We start from the raw sequence: 21,757 nt of genomic DNA on the forward strand, positions 1-21,757 counted from the left end.
TGCACACCTTTTCACCAACTAGTAAGCAAGTTGCCATTGCTCAGGAATGACTGCTTTTAGCACTAAGGCTGCAGACCTACAAAGGCTTTCTAGGAACTTTCACTTACTCAGAACCTGACTCTGAGGCTGGGTACACATTGCTGATTTCAAACGCAGCCAGATTATTCTGGATCTCAATTCAGATTGAAGCTGGTTGGGGAAAAATGTGTCAAAACACATTTTTTCATAAGAAATGATGGGACAGGCACAGGACAGAGATGGGTTGGATAAAAATCAGATTTTTAAAAAAATTAAATTGGATTTTTAAAATAAAATGCTTTTGGAGGAAAAATCTTTCTAAAGATAAGTTTTCTATTTAAGTTATACTATAGTCCAAAGTTTATTCATCAGGAAATAAGGATTTGTTTTAAGTTTTTCATGTGTGCTAAAACTCAGACTAAGTTTTGTTTCAAAAAAACCCCACAGTTTAACCACATCAGTTAACAAACATGGATACATATGTTATTGCTTTAGTAAAATAAACTGTTTAAATTGTTATTAAGGAAATGATTATTTTTCTCCTTCCAATAAAGTACAGCAGAAAAGTTGTCCAAATATAAACAGTTAACTTATTAAACCTCACAATAATGTCATAATTATTTCTAATAGTATAACCAAATCAGTAATTTTTGATATAACTGTAAAAACTACTCTGAAAATTTCTCATTCCAAAAATGAAACCTTCATCTGGTTGTAAATATTAGGATTATACCAGCAAGAATTAGTCTTTCTTTTTTAAAAATGATTTAAATCAAGTCTTGCTGACTAGTGATTTAAATCGATTTGATTTAAATAAAATCCACCCTGGTTGTGGCTAACATTGTGTGTACTTCCCAAAACAATGGTGGCAGCACACTGAGTGCAGAGTTAACAGGAATGTGTAGACAGCCTGAGTAAACCTGGTCAGAAGTAGGCTGCAGCTATTTACTGTATGTTGGAAAAAATGTATATAGCATAGCAGGCTATTCGCCATTTTTTTTAAAAAAAAAATCAAGTCACCTTTTAGACAAATCTCCCAGCAGCTTACTAAAATAGTACTTATCAACAGTGTTAGGAACAGATATATGAAATCTGGGAGCTAAATGGCACCTTAAACCCAGGTTATGGGCGCAACAACTGAATGTCTATGTGCACTTTTTTATAAAAAGAATACAAAGCTGAAAATGACTGAACTGCAGCTAAAATATGTTTGTTTTCCACATGGTCTAGTCCTGCCACTGCCCACGCCCCTAATATTCTTCAGAGGGTCTCTTCTCCAGTCTGCAGAGAGTACCTGGAAGTGGGGAGGTAGAAAAAGGTCCTCCTTGTTAGAATTCCTGCTCCATGATTGCAGTCATGGGATTGTTGTCTATCACATGACGGTGTATGTTTTGACTCCACAGAGTGGGAAGTGATGGAGACAGGATGTTTGTGTTACTGTTTTCCATGAAGTGGGACTATTGTCCTTTGTTCTTTCTCTTTGCTGTCTGATGCTAGAGAGAGAGGGAGCCATGTTGCAGTGCTCCGTGTGTGTTTATATGTAAATAAAGTAGATTAGCCGAAATCTGAGTTGCTGAGGTCTGTTATGCAAGTTGCGAAGACTCTGCGGATCCCTAAGTGTGCCGATGTCTGTTGGCATCAGTCACTGTGATGTTTGCGCAGAAGAAAGCTTTTGAAGCTCCCAAACAATTGACCAGGCGGGAGGGAACATGCCAGTCGGGCATGTGTCTCTGCCAGGGTCCTACTCAAGAGTAGGACGAGCTTCTGACACTCCTTTCCTTCCAGCAGTGGCAGTTTTAATCTGAAATCTTAGGCACAGTACTGTGCCCAGAAACAGCTCGCGCTAGTGAAATTCCCTGTCGCAAAATGCGCCTCGTACAATGGGAGTTTCAATCATTGCTTATCAAAAAATTCTGATGAAGTCAACAAACTTGAAAAAAAAACAAGTAGACATAATAAAAATAGTGGGGGGAATCAACATGATATAAAAGCAAGCACGTATAACAAAATTACCGTCTGGGTTGGCATGCTGAAACAAGTAAGATTTTGGAAGGCATTGAGAGCAGTAGAACGAAAATGCCCGCCTGAGAGTCCCAGAGCACGGGTGCTACCAGACTAAAAGAGTCATTTCCTCCCCAAGTGCAATCTACTGTGTCAGCTTTCAGGTTCTAAGAACAATTCCTTCTGCTACTCATTACCTGTATGCTACAAAGGGGGATGAAACAGCAACAGTTTGAGTCTTGGATATGAATCGCTAAAACTATTCACATATCAAGATTGGTAACTGGATCTCCTCACTGCTACTGCCATCATATTTTCAACCCTTGCTAGTTGCACATGGAGATCTGTTACATACAGCTGCAATAGGTAGGCAGGCTGGATGAACCTATCCATTTCCTTTTCTCTCTGTATCTCATTTCCCCCTCTCCATCAGTTTGCATTTAAAAAACAAAACAAAAAGCCTTCATGACGAATACTCCATTAGAATTTTAGTGCACCCCCCCCCCAATATACACTATGTAAATTTTTTTTTGCCTTATATACACATTTCTGCAAGGATTTTCACCGGATATAATGCATGGTTTATGTTATTTTCCCTAAATATTATGCATTTTGCTGCACACTTTCTGCCGCCGAGTGCACTTTCCTTCACACTATTTGGCTGCCCAACTAGATCGCAAAAGTCGGAAAAGTGCAAATTTAAAAGGAAAGCTGGGTTTCGGAAAATGAAAATAAGGCAGGTGCACATTAAAATCCTAACCAAACTGCAGTTCTCCTCTATCCCTAGGGACAAGGGGAGATACAGCATTATGGCAGGGTCAACATAAGCTCAGAGGCCACAGTGCCTCCAGCCTCCTAGTCTCTTTGCATAGCCTCTTAACTGAATACTGATGAACTCCATGATGGTGCCAGTCGACGCAGCTCAAATTGGTATGCCCATTTTTATTTCTGTTTTAAAAAGCCCTCCAATACTTGTCCTCATGAATATGAAAAGCATCCTAACTCTGAGCTCCTTCCAGTTCTTTCTACCACTAAGCTCCTTTTGCCTAAGAAAATCTGGTTTATACATTGAATTGTGTGCAAATTGTACCCCACGGAGGGCCACTTAGGAATGCTGACCCAAGACAATTAAAAAAGCTTGCTTTGCTTTTCCCTGGATCCCACATTGCCATCACCATGACAGGCACACAACACAGACTGACGTTAGTTGCCAGCACTTTACCGCTTAGAGCCACTTTGTTTGCTACTAGCATCTATTAAAGACCTAATGCTAAAGTTTCAGAGAACCTGACACAATACATTGAGCTTGTGGAACAAGTTTAGCATCCCTTTTATCTGTCTTCTGTTCCGCTGAACAATAGAAACCTATAATCTTTTATTTTTCTGAAACATTTTAAAATCCATTTTTTAATATCTTTGCTTTGGTAATAACTGTCTTATGCTCTACTTTTCACATTGTCGTTTATTTTACCAATCCTCTAAGTTCAAAGTTAAAGGGATGCTAAACCCTAAACAGAAAGCCAAATGGTATCCGATTAAGCTTCCTGTCGCAACATGTGACATTTGCGTTTCTCAAGCTGCATTTTGGCACCCGTTTAACAAGAACTTGGCATTTCTCAAAAGAACAGCTTCCTATCAATGTCCAGCGGAAAAAATCCCAAAGAGCAAAACCGAGGGTGATAGAAGGCTGCACTAATTATTCTGTATCACAGACAATCAGCAGTGAGCAAGGATATGGCTCTTCAATTTCTTTTTCAAATTGAAGCTATATTACCATGTAAGCTGCACCATCATGTTGCTATGCACTAGTTTGAGGGTGGGATAGTTTAGTCACGGAGAGAAAAAGACAGGAAACATGTCAAAGCTGAACTCATTCCTCTGCCGAGAAATTTAAAATGCATACTGCTTTGATAGAAACCTTTGAAAATCTCGACTGCGAAATACACAATTCAGCTGAATATCCACACTGGTCTGCTCATTTCCCTTACAGCCGCACGAGATAGATGCTTTAATCAAGTTCACAAATGACAGCAGTGTAACTGCAAAGGTGACTATAAAATGCTTCTGGTTAAAAACCTGCAAATGACACACACACACCCAATTTAAATTGTTATGTGATCTGCAAGGAGATTTCACTATGGTTGCCAGATTTTAAAAAGTGAAAATCTGGATTTCGCCGGACATTTTAGCTGTATCCACCCAGACACTGCAGTATTCCGGCTATGTCTGGGAAATTCCTAATTTCACTCACTTTCAAAAGGGCAAATCTTTACATATAAAAGAGCAGTGAAGCAAATAAAGAGTCTAGAAAAGAGCATATAGAAAACGACATGCGATGCAAACTGGCATTCTTTAAATAACAACAGGTTTCTATTTCTTACAGTGCTGCAGATGAGCTTGGAAGTCCGTCAAAAAGACTTAGTGAATTTCAGGATCTGACTCTGGACTTTGGTGGGCTATAAGGTCACAGTTAAAACACTGCCAGAGGGAGAGGGGATTTTTTTTTTAGAGGGGAGGGGCTGGGCCTGATGGGAAATGGCGTTCGACATATCTGAAAGGCCACAGGTTTGCCACCCCCAATCTATTATCTGCCTTGTGACAACTTTACCACATTGTTCAGTTCAGTCTGCACTGGTCTTGTCCTTCATTGGAGAAGAACTGTAGAATATTTGACAATGGCTAATAAATATAACATCATAGCACTAGTACAAAGCATGTTGTACCTTAGACCAGTCTCCCATTCTCCAGACGTAGCATTTGGAATAGTCTTCACAGTCTTCTGCTTCTCTAGGCCTTGTAGACAAAACGCACTTCTTCCGAGGATTGGTGCACCTTACAGTCCGATGGCGTACTCCCTTTCCACATTTTACAGAGCACTGTAAAAAGGTGTTTAAAATGATGCACACACAAAATACACATCATGGCATTCTGCACAGAGATCTATAAAAAGGTAAAGGACCCCTTGACAGTTAAGTCTAGTCATGAACAACTCTGGGGTTGCAGCACTCATCTTGCTTTATTGGCCGAGGGAACCAGTGTACAGCTTCCGGGTCATGTGGCCAGCAGGACTAAGCCGCTTCTGGCGAACCAGAGCAGTGCACGGAAACACCGTTTACCTTCCTGCCAGAGCAGTACCTATTTATCTACTTGCACTTTGACGTGCTTTCGAACTGCTAGGTTGGCAGGAGCAGGGAGAGAGCAACGGGAGCTCACCCCACTGCGGGGATTCGAACCGCCGACCTTCCAATCGGCAAGCCCAAGGCTCAGTGGTTTACACCACAGCGCCACCCACATCCCTACAGAGATCTATAGCTCTCTCTTTCTTCTGCCTAATAAATGCAATCATTAAAATGAAATTGAATGGGCAAAGAGCAGATACAAGAAAATATTGTGGAAGGATTCAGACAATAAATGCAGTTAATGTGCAATGTTCCTATTTGCTCCCTGAGCCCAACTTCACAGTGCCAAGGTTTGGAGGGGGGATATGGGGCTAGCTAGCCTCATCTATTTAGGGGATCAGTTTGCTTGAAAATGAACACTGCTGATGTGATATATCTGTTCTTTGCTTTAACTGGCATAGCCAGGACACCTTTTCAGCTGGAACTTGCCAGAACTCAGTTCAGGTGGGAGCTATTGCCATTTTAAGAAAACAAGGGAGGCATTCCTGCTGAGTTCCAGCACCTCTTTTTGTACAAAAATAGCACTGGGCACAGCACGTGCTATGTGAGAGAAATATACATTCATAACTGGCCCAAATTAGACATAAGGAGTTGTTTCGTTCTCATACTTGCATATGCAAAATTCTGCAGCATTCACTGATAAATCACAAACTCAACTTTTGTGTTCTCCCCGAATGTAGGTAATACAAATGAACAGAAAATAAAAGCATAGAAAAACAATGCATATACTCCACCTCGGACCATACGCCAGCCTCCCACACCGTCATGCAGTCCTGGCCTTCACAGCGCTGCGCCGAAGGGGGTTTGGGGCCAAGACAGTCTCTCTCACGGGCTCTGATCAAAGTCCCGTTTCGAAGCTGCTGAGTGCAGGCGACTTGTCTGTTCTGCGTCCCCTTCCCACATGTCCTTGAGCATGGAGTCCATTCTGTCATCATCCATCTGTAAATGCAGGTCAAAGCATGATTACTCCTCGAAATATGTTCTAGTGAGGTTTAAGACACATTTTAAATTGACCTCTGTGATAAACGCAACACACGTGCTTTTTGAGGGTCATCGGCCCTCAATTTTGAGGCAACGGCGTCTTAACTTTCAAATTACAGCCTTCTTTCCGCTATTGCATGCTTTTATCCAGTGCTGTTTACAGCAGCTAAGAACCAAAAGGTTGATTCGAGAATACTCTTCTGCAAACAAAGGGCTCCTTTGGAGCAAGACACAGGTCAAGCAGAGGCTCTGTCTGGATGCAGGGGGTGGGAGGTGATCTTTGCAGATTCTTCCTCTTCCCTGCAACTCATTGTATCCCTTGAAAAACTGCTCTGAAAGGGCTGGGAACTCTCTGGAAGAGCACAGTTGGTGGCATTGAGAGCACACAGAGAGGAGGTACAAACTTAGCAACCTGCCCAAACAAACACACACATGCACTCAGCAGCATTTTTGTCCGCTGGGCAGCACTGGTGTAGGATGGACTTACCCCAGAACTGCCCTGGGGAGCAAAAAAAAGGCTCTTTTTACCTTTGCGAAAGGAACCCTCCTCCCTCTGGTGTGGGGCCATTGTTGAAGGTCTTGGAGTGGAAACAGGAAGAAGAAATCAGAAAAAATTGCCTAGGGAGGAGGGCTTCAGGACGCACATGAAATTACTCGGTAGGCTAGATTTGCTAGTGATGTGCCAGGCATTAGAGCCAAAGGAGAGGATAAGCTCAGATATCTTTTGAGTTATTGCAGATGCCTTGGGGCATTCTTTCATTTAAGCTGGGACACCCACCAGGTGAGAAACAGGTGCTTTCTGAGCGTAAAGGTAAAGGGACCCCTGACCATTAGGTCCAGTCGTGATCGACTTTGGGGTTGCGGCACTCATCTCGCTTTATTGGCCGAGGGAGCCAGCATACAGCTTCCGGGTCATGTGGCCAGCATGACTAAGCCGCTTCTTGCAAACCAGAGGAGGGTTTACCTTCCCGCCGGAGCAGTACCTATTTATCTACTTGTACTTGACGTGCTTTCGAACTGCTAGGTTGGCAGGAGCAGGGACCAAGCAATGGGAGCTCACTCCATCACGGGGATTCGAACTGCCGACCTTCTGATTGGCAAGTCCTAGGCTCTGTGGTTTAACCCACAGCATCGCTCGCGTCCCTGCTTTCTGAGCATAAGCATCAACTAAAACACTCATTAAATAATGACTCACTATCACCTTGTCTGGCATGGCTGCTCATTGCACCTTCGGAGCTGAGGCTCAGGTTTCGTTAAGTATTTGCATTTCTTGCTGTCCACAAAACTGATATTCTTATTCATGATCTTTGTGCAGGATACTGTTGTCTTTCTTTCTCCTGGTAAGACACAAAAGGGATGTTTTTGAAGGAAAGCTTTGGGCAGGGAGAGGTGGGCGGGCTCTGTGCAGCCCCCTGGCCTGCCCAATCCTTGAAGCAGGTTGGTGTGTGGCTGAGTTAGGAGCAGGTCCCAGCTGGAAGAAGGAAGTGGCGAGGGAAAGACTGCAATTTTCTTTCAAGATCAAATCAATATTATTTTGATGTTGTTGCAGGGTCCCGAAAAGGCGTGGGGCCTATTTGGTAATCTGGTACTGACTCAGATTTTGCAAGTAAGAGTCCCTCTAGTAAGTCTCTAAGAAGAAGAGGCGACTTGGGGTTCTGAGGATTCTTGTTACCTTAGGGCAGGACAAACTCTGACACTTTTCTTTTAAAAAAGGTCTCTCAGGCAGCTGCTTTGATTAAAAACGCTGGCCAAACAACCACTTCCTGCACTTCTTCTTCTGAACAGCAGGTTCTCTTGTCATATCAGAAATTGCTTTTGGCCACCCCTTCAGTTTCAAGACTGCATCTGTCGTGCAGCTTGAGAGAGTGTCCTCTGAGAAACACAACCCAAAAGACCTGTTGGGCACAGGGAACAAGAATGACATGAATGGCACTGTAAGCCAAACCTTGACTTTAGCTGCTGTCCCATGCTGAAATGCCTAAAATGCCTTGGGAAGAACAAAACAGCTGCAATCTCTCTTCAGAAAGCATGGGTTAATCCATGGTTTGGGCATAGTGTTCCATTAAGGGGCGCGACCTGTACATTTACCTGTACACACCAAAAGCATTCTGTGTCCTAGAAATGAGTGTCAAATGCTTATCCATGGAGTTCCATGCATGTTTTAGAGACGATGGATTTCAACTAGAATTTTAGGTCAAGAACTAGCAGTTTTGTGAAGTTTAAAAAACACCCTCCAAAAATATATTTCCAAGTAAACAAATCAGTCTGTATCATCTAACAGTTTTTTAAAAAAGAAAGAAAGAAAGAGAAATGAATAAGATAAGCAAAATATTTTGAACTTTCCAGGACATGATATTGTCCGAATGGCAATAATGGCAGCCCTAGCGCATCAGCACCAACACCATATCTTCACACAACCCACTGAATGTTTTGCTCCTACCACAGATTTTAGAGAATTATTACCTCCTCCGCATACGGCATCGCAGTCCTCCCAACCTGAGTGTGTCCACATAAAAAGAGGCTCCGACCCTTTGGAGCTCTGATTCTCAGGCAGAGGGTCCAAAGGAATGGTGTATTCATAGTGTAGCCCATAATTCTGATCTTGAAAGAGCAGAACCTGCAATATACAGAATAAAAAATCGGGGTGTCTCGATATCACATTGGAGAACGGTGATATTTCTACATTTGAGGGGAGAGAGGTAAAGCTCTGTGGCAGAGCAAATCCTTTGCACAAATCTTTTCCATGTTCAACCCCCCATCACGGTCAGCTTAAGAGATCCTTCTCCTGATGCTCTTGAGAGTGATTGGCAGTGACAACCAACAGTACTGGGATAGACAGATCCATGGTCTGTCAGTACAAGGTGGCTTCGTTTGTTAATATGAAGAAATGCAGCACTGACTTGCATCTGACAGACATTCTGACATTCTTACAGAAGTCATTTGAGGCAACTCTCATAGGGAAAATCAGAGGGTTTATACATGCAGTGCTAAATTTTGCCTGTGGATGCAGGCAACCTCTTAAAAGGGCTATTCTTACAGAACATTTCATGTAAGTAATAGTTATCCGCCTGATTCAAAATGTTGGTGCTGACCTTTAAAGCCCTAAACAGCCTCAGTCCAGTATATCTGAAGGAGCTTCTCCACCCCCATCGTTCAGCCCAGACACTGAGGTCCAGCTCCGAGGGCCTTCTGGCGGTTCCCTCACTGCGGGAGGTGAGGTTACAGGGAACCAGACAGAGGGCCTTCTTGGTAATGGTGTCCGCCCTGTGGAACACCTTCCTATCAGATGTCAAGGAAATAAACACCTGACTTTTAGAAGACATCTGAAGGCAGCCCTGTTTAGGGAAGCTTTTAATGTTTCATAGATTATTGTATTTTAATATTTTGTTGGAAGCCGCCGAGAGTGGCTGGGGAAACCCAGCCAGATGGGCGGGATATTAATAATCATCATCATTATCACTGTAACAGGAGGCAGTGACTAAGATCAAGGGATATTTCCCTTTAATAATTTTCATGGTCATCAACAGAATTTTCTGGGAGAAGACAGAACTTTATCTGCATATACTCACCATCCATTGTTAAAACCAACAACACAAAAGCAAAGTGTGCATTGCAAAAAGTGGGCAATATTCAGCTAAGCAATACTAAAGAGTAGACTTACTGAAATCAAGAGACATACGTCCACTGATTTCAATGTGTCTACTCTGAGTGTGACTAACACTGGAGATCACCCAGCATTAAGATGTCAGGAGAACTTTAGTCATAGTGATTCTATCTGCAATAGTCATTTTAAAACTGCAATAATATAGCGTAAGTGTATTGTGCTAACTCCTGCCCCAAGGACTTAAAACTTCAAGTAAGCTTCTATTTTTAGAAATACATTTTTCATCATAAATTTGAATCACAGAATAATTTCGCTTCATGACAACACACTCTTTCTAGACCCAAATACTGGTCAATACTGTGTTGTTACAAGGAAAGCTACTGCCAGTTTAGCCAGTGATTATCACCATAATGAAAACTTCACTTTTCATTTTCTCAACCCCCTTTGCCTTGTTGCCATCCTATTCCAAGATTATAGGCACAAACATCGGGGGGGGGGGAGGACCTCACTTTCACTGAAAGGGAGAATAATTACTTGCAAAGATCAGCTCCCTCCAGCAAAATTTAAGGAAGAATTATTCAAGAGGAAATAGTTCTTTGCAAATGTGTTCTGCAAATTCTTTGAGCACAACTAGATAGAAATAGCTTTTATCCACTGCCAGGGTTTGAGCATATCTGCAGTTATGAAGGAAACGTTTTATAATCCATAATGTGTCCCTAAACGATCCAGCTCCTTTGTGCTAGCAATTTTGAATTGATATCAGCTTGTTTATTCTTCAGTTAATGGTCCAGGTTATGTAGAAACCCCCACACTGACTGTAGATACGTATGTCTTTGACAAATCTCTCTATTTGAAGAGATTCTTGCCATACTTCGCTGCAAAAAATGGTGAGTGTTTGCCTGCCAGGGGTGGAAGGGAATTTTGTTTGGTCTTCATTTTTTAAGTAAACCGGCCTAATCTATATAATTATGCCCTGAATTTAACATTTCTCTGAATTTTGTGGTACTGTTCTCAGCTAAAAAATGTACTAAAATGTGTAAAAACTGAACACATTTGCATTAAATTCATTTAGAAATGCATACACTAGGATACAACTGTCAAATACGAATTTTCATGCAGATTTTAAAATCATCATCACCATTGCAGATTAACTCAGAAACGGGATGGAACAGACTAACCAATGAATACAAGTGAAATCCATATGGACCAGAAATAGACTTATCCATCAATCCCTAGTATATTAAGATTTATTATAGTATAAAATAGTTTTTAAATGGTCATCCATACCAATAAATGCAAAGGTGATGTGGTTGGACCTTTGGCTGAGATCTTTTCCCACAGACCTCTCCTAACGTAATGAACCGTGGTACCAGCAATGTTGAATGTTCCAGAATGTTCTATCTTCCAGTCACTATTAATAGACTGCTTGCCGGCATCTCGGAGAGCTGTAGATAACATTGGGAAACAGTATAGAAGAAAATGGTTCATTTTCCAATTGTTCTATGAGATTATTATTTTTCCTACACTGGTTCAGTTACAAAGCTATTTATGAATAATAAGCATAATAAAGAAATCTCAGCAAGAAAACATTTTATCTGTTTCCCAGTTGGGATAAATGATAAAAGCCATATATTTAGATTTGTCTAAATTCTTTCCATATTTAGGAAAGGGTTCAATAAAATAGTGAGTGGTTGAGATAAAGGGCTGCAGGATTTAGTTCACCATCATGCAATATGGATAGTACAAACTATACGTTGTGGATTCATTGTTTGTGTTACATGAATGCACTAGAACATGGTATTTTAAAATTAATTACAACAGCAGCTAAGAAGATGCAATAGAATCTCATTACTGCACTCTGTGAACTTCCTGTGCCAACGTAGCTGGATCTTAAAATGTGCTTTGAACACAAGCTATTGAGCAATAGAGCTTTGAAATTACTAACTTAAAAAAGATGTGGTGATGGCAAGTAGCTTAGATGGCTTTGGGGAAAAACCTTAAGAAGCATATGGGTGGTTTATTTGTTCCAATCTATGATAAAACTCAGGGTTGTATTCTACTAAGAGCAAAGCCATTAACATTAATAGACCCAAATTAGTCATGCCCATTAATTTCAGTGGGTCTACTTTGAGTAGTAGTTAGTTGGCTACAACCTTCAGTTTCCCGCATTCACCTCATCCTGCACCTCATTATCTTCTTACCACAAAACTTATCAGGTCACAAAACTCCAACAGAAGCTACAATTGACACATCTTTCCATCAAGGGAAAGAGCTTTTTAGGCTAAGTCAATCACAAACTTTCAATCTGTGCTGTGAGGCCTTTGCAAACCCAGAGCTCCCAGATCATCTTTCAATAGCATGCCCCAAAGTATGCCCCACAGAAGGGCTCACGGTTATCTCTACAGCTGTGCTGGTCAACTGGGCCATCAGGATGGGAAAAGAAGGTGGAGCATGAAAGGGTCAATGGTGGTAGTGGTTGAACAGATCACACTGGATGACAGGTGGGGTGGACATAACGGCAGTAGTCCTTGTTCTCCTCTCAAGTCAGTTGTTTTCTGTCTTCCACAAGTAACATAATTTCCCTTCAATGCAATTCCCATAAGTTAAAATAACTTTATCAAGCTGTCTTGATATCACAGCCACATGAAATTCCCTGGCTCGCAGTTCCAAGCCTGCCTCCCTTGGCTGTCCAATTCCTTCCTTGCTCTTTAGATTTTCCTTTTGTAAACTCTCCGACTTCTTTGTCTTTCCCCCTCAAGCTCTTTCCATTCCACTGACTCATCCATCAGTTTTCTGATTCTTAGTCCACGGCCTGCTCTGCTCATTTTGGCCAAGCATGGTGGCCCTTTGCTTCCCTAGCTCCTTGGACTTCAGCCTGCCCCACAAAGCTACTCCTGTCCCAAGGACATGTGTGAGGTATCAGTCCCAGGCAAACTGACAACTTTTTCTTCCTTCCCAGACGTTGAGCTGGAAACTGTCTGGAAACTTGGTTCCCTGAGCTGTTAGAATGTTTGTGAACACCGTATACCAGCTCTGTCAAGTGGTGTTAGAAGGTTCACTTTCATAAATCCAACATTATATAGATTAGATAAATTCATAGTACATGATTAATTCTTATTACTTTTCTGTATTTTACTCTTTGTATTTGTCACAAGTCACCTTGAGATCTTTGTGGTATAAAGTGGCTGATAAAGAACAAAAATTGAATTTGGAGTTCTGGTAGCTTATCAACTAATTGCCAACAATTCACCATATCCTTCCCCAACTTCAGCAGTATGATCACATTTGGATGGCAAACTAACAAAAACCATCAAGCAACAGGGGAGAAAGTTAACTATTAAATGCCTAGGAGTGGAAGAAATTCTTGGTCCAGCGCTGAAAGAATAACAATGTTGGCCCTGGGCAAACCTCCTTGGGGAGAAATTCTATAGAAGGGGATTACTACTGAAAAGGTCCTCTCTCTTGTAGTAACAGGAGGGCTTCCAATGATGACCTAACAGGCAAGGCAGGTTCAAATGTAAAGTCCACGGGTCCCAAGCTATGTAAATATTTACAGAGCAAAACCAGCCCTTGGAATTGCACCTGGAAATGTATCAGAAGGAGCACACCCAGGCCAGAATAAGTGTTATATATTTGGATTACAGGATCCTTGTTATGAGTCTGGTTGATGAATTTTGCACTAGCTTTAATTTCTAGACAGTCTTCAAGAGCAGCCCCATGGGCAATGAACTGCAGTAATCTAACCTGAGTATTATTGGAGCATAGGAACAAAGCTGGTGGGTGCTCTGTGCCAGAGAGGTCACGTATGCATCAGAGTAATGTACCCAGAAGCAAAGGACAAGCAACAGGAAATGATTATTATGAGATTGGGGATAGTTGTGCTCTGATGTCAGCCTCCCAGAGACAGGTGGATAGCTGCTGTCAGAAACAAAATTCTATACTTGGTGGAAGTTGTTCTGTCCCACTAGATAAGTTGAAGAAAAAACTAGAACTATTAAACTTGTTCCGTGGCCATTTCCACCCATATATCTTGGGAAAATAGCAATTATCCCAATTAACATGGTCTGTTTTCCATCACCTTTGTGCTCTAAGCAGTACATCCAGCCTTCCGGCCATCAACATGATGAGCTTGATAAAAAACCTGTAAGATTTGAAAGCTCACAAAGCTCTTAAGAACCTTTTTGATCATGGTGCTCATTTGTTTCTAAGTTGGTGTGGTTAGTACGTGTGCAAATACCTCATCTATTCTTGCGAAGTGCTAAATGTTAGCACTTACATTTCTAGACATTTTTAACTGTGGCTTTTGCAAATAGACATTAATTTGATCTTTCCTGCCAGGAATAACTTTTTTTGGCCGACTCTTTCCTCTCCCAGGCCCAATCAATCCCCAAAAGTATTTAATGAGGTCAACTCAGATACACTTCAAGGAACTGAGGGATACGCAACCTTGTCTTTGCCGATATATAATTCTTCATTTTTTCCCTCTCTCTCTCTGTAATGTGAATCTTGAATGCCTCAGGCCCCTTAATCAGATATGTGAAGTTTGACTTGATGGCTTGATGTCATCCTCTGGACAAGACTGCCCTAAACATTCTTTCTCACTGAAATTCCATGCTTGGCATTCGTGATGTGAAAGTGCCTTAACTGCTCAGTCCTTGCCCAAATCTCTTCATAAAGTTGTATGTTAACGTGAGTCATTCCTGGCAATCAACTGCCGTCCTATCCATATTTGTACTGTTTTGTTATGTTTCTATGGGAAACAATGGCAATAGCACCATCAACTGGCGGCAATACAACTACATTATCCAACAATCACGCATGCCACTAAGGCACAGTACGATGAATCCAAATAGCACAAAATTCCTAAAACATCCTAGCAGCATCCAGTAATGTTACAGTTCTAAGAGGTTTCTTTTTCTGATGTAATATCTCGACATTTTAAAGTCTTCTAACTAACCACTGAATAAAAGTAGATTCTTCTCCACCCAAAGGACAGACATCTTTGGTACAGGAGTACAGCAGCATGGTTGTTTCACAGCCATCTTGTTTCTGAACAATTACCAAATGAAGCCCCAAAGCACAAAATGCTGATATTTTAGGAAGTGTAGCTAGCCTATCAGATACAGGACAGTTGCACCTTATGTGGGTATTCAGCTCCAAGGATTCCGTATATACACAAAAATCACATATACCCAAACCCTTGAATTATACAATGCCAAGTTCATTCCCTCACAGCAGACAAGCCAATACTATCTTGACATAAACAGTGTCCACATTCAAAGCCTTCACAATTTGTACAGGTGGGTCATATATGCAAACAGCTTCATTTCAGGGAAATGGGCAATGCCCCACAAAATCTTCCTGTGCCCTTCAGTTTGTAAATTGCATAACGAGGCCGGCTAAAAGTATGCTCTGGTTTTGAAGAAGAAAAAGGGCATGTGCTTTACATCCAAAAAGTTGTAAAGGGGACACCTCAGTTTTAAAATGGTAAAAGCAAGTTTTTTTCAACTCCAGGGGGGGGAATAATTTTTTTGGATGTGATCAAACCAAAGCAATCTACACACAGTTATGTGAAAGATAAAATTCTAGCTGGTCTTGCATTCCGTACTGGGACACTGTCGCCAAGTCTAACTAAGTTTGTTATTGGTATGAGCTTTTGTGTGCATGCAAACTTCTTCAGATACCTGCTTGCACACAAAAGCTCAGACCAATAACAAACTTAGTTGGTCTCTAAGGTGCTACTGGAAGGATACTTTTTTTTTTTTTACTACAGCAGACCAACACGGCTACCTACTTGTAACTAGAACCTCTGGAGAGCCAGTGTGGTGTAGTGGTTAAGAGTGGTAGACTCGTAATCTGGGGAACCGGGTTCGCGTCTCCGCTCCCCCACATGCAGCTGCTGGGTGACCTTGGGCCAGTCACACTTCTCTGAAGTCTCTCAGCCCCACTCACCTCACAGAGTGTTTGTTGTGGGGGAGGAAGGGAAAGGAGAGTGTTAGCCGCTTTGAGACTCCTTTGGGTAGTGATAAAGCGGGATATCAAATCCAAACTCTTCTTCTCTTCTTCAAGTCTAGTGTCATCTCTTTGTACCTGCTTAGCTGATTTTATCCTGGAAGCAATCATCATGCAATTCAGCTGCATCAAGGCAAGTTCCCCCTACCTGGTGATCTTGAGATGTTTTGGACTTCAATTTTCCATCATTCCTGATTGCTGGCCATGGTTGTTGGGAGTCGCAGTCCAAAATATCTCTAAGGACTCAAGTGGAGGAAGGCTGGAGAAAGTCATGCTTTACTTGTTTAAAAACCTACCAACCTTTTCTAAGGTACTACTTTGTGGAGTGAAAATAAATTGAGACTTATGAGTTTAGAGTCACTGGCTGCATGGACTAATTGCCTCTCAGTGGCGTCAGAGCCACTGGCAATTGGTGTGTGTCTCATATTTGGGCCAACTCAAAAAAACCTTTTATTTAGTAAGTCTCTACAGCACCTTTCCGCAATTACCGTATTTTTCGCTCTATAACACGCACCCGACCATAACACGCACGTAGTTTTTAGAGGAGGAAAATCCGTAGGCATGCCACCCGTAGGCATTCCCTCCATAACACGCACAGACATTTCCCTTTACTTTCTAGGGGGGGAAAGTGAGTGTTATGGTGCAAAAAATATGGTAAGTAGCAAAAGTACACAATTACAAAATAAAACCTATCAGTAAAAACAGCTACACATAAAGACCAGTTAAAAATTACACCATGAAAGCAGCAGCTAACGAAAATGCTGAAAACAGGCGAAAAATACATCTAAACAGGGGTTTTCTGTGCTGCTAGACTAGCAGAGGGGTGACTAAATCTGCTCTGCCTGAGGAGGCAGTTGCAAAGCTTAGGAGCAGTCACCAAGAAGGCCCTATCTTGTGTCCCTGCCAGATAGGTCTCACTGCTGAGCTATGGTCCTTTCCTATAAACAGGGTTACCAAACTGATTTGTCAAAATGGCTATTTTACTGACTTAGGGGTGGAGCTAAAACATGGCCCATATAAGAGCCCTGGAGATTTTTTCTGCGGCCCTCAATGCATCTCCCCACAGAAACATTTTGACAGCGGCAGCAGAATTTTAATGTTTATAAAATGGCTCTGTTGCACATTGTACCACTGTCCCTGGTTAAATTACTTCAGAGCAACTGTTCCAAATGTCATTGTGCTCCCAAAGGTCCTGAAAAGTTGCTCATGGCAAGCACTGCTGCAGCGCTCTCTGCTCCGGAGAAGCCATTGTCTATATCTCTTTCTGCTGCTTCGCTGCGCAATAATCCATTCTCTGAAGCTACGGATGCAACCACAACTGGGAAAAGCAGAAAAGCAGCAGCCAAAGCTAGTACCCCTCATTTATGGGGGTAATCTTGCTATTCATTTTAGAGGAATTAATTTGGAGGCAATTTGGAGACATTAATTTGCCTGCATTCTGTGCAGCAGATGATGGGAACTGGCTTGCAGCAGGAAAAGGATGAAAGAATTGGCGTTGCGTTTTTCAGGGACATCCTTTTGCCTTGTACTCAGGTTCCTGGGCAAGTTCTTGTCAATAGTTTTACTGGGCAGAGTGAGGAGTTCCATCCCTATAAAGCACACCCAGTCCAGAAAATTCTTTTGGCTGGCTAGTAGAGGAGCTCTCTTGAAAATCTTCAAACCTCAGGTTTATGTCACAATCTGTTCTCCACTAATTTGGGGCTTTATGAACCGACATTTTCAATTAAGTCCAGTTGGCAGCCAGCACTTCTCTTGTAACAGAGAAATCACATGCTCTTGATAACTAGTCCAGGTCAACAGTTTGGCTGCGGCGTTCTGGACCAGCTCAAGTTGCAGAACACTTTTCAAGGCGGTCCCACAGACAGCACATAAGATTAACCCATTCAAGATGTAACTAAGGTATATGTCATTATGACCAGATCTGACATTCCAAGGAATGGATGTAGTTTATTTTATTTATAGCATTTCTGGGTCACCAAATAACCAAGGATTTTGAGGCGTTTTGTACAAGTTAAAAACAACAAGTTGTTAATACAGCAACCTCAGGTATGTGATAATGCTCTTGGCCACTATTCCTACCTGGGCACTCAAGCTTGAAAAGAGGTCCAGGGTCACACCCAAACTGGATTTCCAAATCCTTAGAAATCCAGCCTCTAATTAGCATCAGTTCCCGTGTGTGTGTGTGTGTGTGTGTGAGAGAGAGAGAGAGAGAGAGAGAGTGAGTGAGTGCAAAATGGGCTAAATACAGGACTACACTCATTCAATTTTTTTATGTTAAAGAGAATATAATGTGCGCCCGTTTTTAATAATTCTAACTACCACAGAAAGTATCATTTTAATCCCGGTTATTAGACTTGCAAATTGATTCCGTGCATACTTATTTGCAAGAAAGCTCTGCTGGTTTCAAGGGGGCTTGTGCCTAAATAATGATCCACAGATTTGTATCTTTTGTGACTAAAAAAGGAGTAACTGCCTCGTATCACCTTTCAGTTTTCAGTCTACCGCTTTGGCAAAGTTAGATTCCTCTAAATAGTTCCACAAGGCATAAGCAAATATCAATTGAGCATGACAACCCTTAATACTCCTAAATCTGGCTATTTTCCAAAATGTGCTTTCAGTTGCTGTCAGTTGTACCTACTGCGTTAGCACTTACAACCAAACCTGAAGCTTGGACTCTGACTGGCAATTTTTCTCTTCCAAAATAGAATTGATCCTTTGATAGATTGTAAGAGACAGCAGGCCCCGCGGAGTCTTCATTGTTTCCACATTTTACAAAAGCAATTCAGAACCCTTTGTTTATGGGGGGGGGGGAACCTATTGATTTTACACAGTTGTATGTTTTGATACTTGTATCAATTAATTTTTTTAAGATTATAGTTTTTTAAGCAATTATTACAATTGTCAAACAAACTGATAACAGCCTGCAAACAACAACAACAACGACAACAACTAAGTAAGCTTGAGAACCACCGTTTAGGATGTGCAATGGAAAAAACCGTGCTGTTTTTATCTTTCGTACCTTGGATTTAATTTTTAAACATTTCTGTCTTCTGAAAAATCTTTTACCTGCACTTTGTTCATTTGGATTTAATGTCTTTGATTTTGGGTTTTCAAGAAAGAAAATGGACATGGGAGAGGGAAGGTCTACCTCCTTGTGGACCACAATAGGGTATTGTTCTACAGTTCACAGGGGGCTGACTGGGGCTAATAGGAGTCCAAAATCATCTGAAAGGCCACAGGTTCCCCACCCGGAAAGTAATTACTTGCCTAAAGCTATTTAGTGACCCCAGTGTGACATTTGAACTGGGGTGTATTCCACACTCGTAGTTTCTGTTTTGAATCTATGAAGAATACTTTTTTTAAAAAGGCATAAAGTTTTCTATCTTTTTTGTCAAGTACATATTACAATTACGGACAAAACACAACTCACCTAAGTAACTGTGAGCAGGTTTTTCTTCCACAACCTTGATTCTTCTTGCCCCTGCAGGTATCACCAATGCTTCCACATAACCTAATTACAAGATGAAATATTCCATGTGATGTTTGTAATCAACAAACACAAAAGATTTGTTTTAAAGAAATACAATAGTCTGATTTCCTCTTCTTGTTTATGAAGTTTTAGAATCACATTTGCCTCTCATTCTGTCAGTGTCTCTGGACTGACCCTCTGGAATCTAGTTTTTTTTTTTTAACTGTGTGCTTGGCACTGTTGTCTTCTTATTGAATCAGCCAATATTAATTTATTGACTCTCCCTTGAGTTGGATAGTTCCCGGGTCAAGCAGAGAAGCTGAAGGGGTTGTCACCAGTGCTGACTCCATGGAGCCAGAAAACATAGGTGGGGGTGAAGACAGGGGGTAAAGTGGGGAACCTTCACACTACATGAAATATTTTCATGAATCTGATTTTCTTTCTGGTCTGTGTCTGGAGCATCAATAACAGCCTGATCTGAATAGATACAATAGGGACTGCAGGGCATTCAGATCATAGATTAGCCACAATGACAATAATCTGGTGGCCAGCCATACAGTGGTACCTTGGTCCTCAAACTTAATCCACTCTGGAAGTCCGTTCCAAAGCCAAAGCGTTCCAAAACGAAGCCATGCTTTCCCATAGAATGCACATAGGCAAACTCGGCCCTCCAGATGTTTTGGGACAATTCCCATCATCCCTGACCACTGGTCCTAGTAGCTAGGAATGATGGGACTTGTAGTCCCAAAACATCTGAAGGGCCGAGTTTGCCTATGCCTGGCATAGGAAGTAATGCAAAATGGATCAATCCGTTCCAGACTTTTAAAAACAACCCCTAAAACATCAATTTAACATGAATTTTACTCTCTAACGAGACCATTGATCCATAAAATGAAAGCAATAAACAATGTACTGCAGTCAGTAGCTGAACTGGGTTCCACACAGTCAGAAAAACAAAACAAAAGAGCAGCAAATAGAAAAATGCAAAATAAATAGCAAAAAAAGACAGAGTGTAACACTCAAAACGGAAGTGTGGCACTCAAAACGGAGCACGTTTGGCTTCCCAAAAAAGTTTGCTAACCGGAACACTTACCGGTTTGCATTGTTTGGGTTCCAAGTTGTTTGAGTACCAAGGCGTTTGGGAACCATGGTACACTGTACTTCCAAGCAGGTGGAAGTGCCTGAGCAGTTAATGATCTTTGTTGAATTCTGCCTTCTAGACTAGCCAGAAGGCCATCTTGGCGGTTCCATTGTTAACAGGCAGGTTGTAAGCAATGCTGGACAATCCCTTCTCGCCCAATGCAAAGTTCATGAATACCATAAATAAAATGGCTGTCACCTGGTTCAACCCAGTGTGTGTTTTTGTCCTACCTCTTAGCTCATGCCTTTCATATGGACTTGGATTATGGCAGCGTGAAACTTTAATAGCTTGTTTAAATCCCACTGCATTTCCACAAAACTCCCAGAATGCTTGTATTTCCCCAATGGATTTCTCCACACTGCTCGTGAAATAATAGTCTTTCAACATATTATTCTCTTTCAACAATGTACATATACATGGTATAGTCAGAGGCCACCACAACCCACAAGTAAAACAAACAGCGACAACATAGCATTGTTGTTTGACGTCTGTATCTTGTATCTCTCTCACCCACATTTGTTACTGTGTGCTGATAATATAGTGTACTTCTTTTTACATTTCCCATTTCTACTAAATATTTTTACCCTAAACTGCATATAGTATGTGTGTGTATTTATGTAAGATTCAGTAACAAGTAAGAGGGCTATGTCCTATGCCGGATATCATATTTTATTTCAATTAAACAATGTTTCCTGCAACTATAAATGGGTAGCGTCCAAGAGACTCACAGATGATGTTCTCACCAATCTGATCCACAAATTTCATAATCTGCAGTGAGACTCATTCATAGATTCTAATTCCCTTCAGGATCAGGCCACACACATCTCATGTGTCAATACGATTACATAATACCCATGTGCCTTTAATATCAAGAACATAAGAATATAAGAAGATCCCTGCTGGATCAAACCAACATTCCTACATGAACAGTTATGTTTCAGAAATAAACTTCCAGTGTTTACTTTTCCCCACCGTGGGGGGCAAGGAAATGGGACTCCCAGATTTCCTTCCAGACTCATCAGAAATGACTTGGCAAATTCTGAATAAAATTCTGACTAACCCTATCCAAAATAAACAAATATAAGGCATGTGTGTTATATGTCTATACAGTGATCTACAGTTGAATGAACACAAGAGAGTAAGGCATTCCTTCAAGCATTTCTTTGGGCAGAAACCACAGAAATGACACTGATTCAATGAAAACAAATAGTCCTTTATCATTAAGACCACAGATAAGCACTGTGGTTGCAAACGTCCATAGAGTTATGCACGCATAATTCTTGAAGAAATGAATGGGATTTGTAACCGTGTAACTAGGCATAGGATTGTAGTCAGTGTTTTGACAGCCTTTT

The 21,757-nt window shown here is 41.4% G+C and overlaps 1 protein-coding gene across 2 annotated transcripts in view; it reads right to left on the bottom strand.

Annotated features, from left to right (window-relative positions):
- ADAMTS19 (ADAM metallopeptidase with thrombospondin type 1 motif 19) overlaps positions 1–21,757 on the bottom strand; it is a 119,458-nt gene that overhangs the window by 11,826 nt on the left and 85,875 nt on the right. For both annotated transcript variants that reach the window (XM_081930428.1, XM_081930427.1), the window contains exons 16-21: positions 19,226–19,306; positions 11,071–11,228; positions 8,643–8,796; positions 7,381–7,516; positions 5,933–6,137; positions 4,743–4,895 (exon numbers count right to left, since the gene is read on the bottom strand). In XM_081930428.1, coding sequence (XP_081786554.1) covers positions 4,743–4,895; positions 5,933–6,137; positions 7,381–7,516; positions 8,643–8,796; positions 11,071–11,228; positions 19,226–19,306 — 887 coding nt within the window. The remainder of the gene's footprint in view (positions 1–4,742; positions 4,896–5,932; positions 6,138–7,380; positions 7,517–8,642; positions 8,797–11,070; positions 11,229–19,225; positions 19,307–21,757) is intronic.

This window comes from Podarcis melisellensis (assembly GCF_964234715.1).
Source record: "Podarcis melisellensis genome assembly, chromosome: 11".
Lineage (NCBI taxonomy): Eukaryota > Metazoa > Chordata > Lepidosauria > Squamata > Lacertidae > Podarcis > Podarcis melisellensis.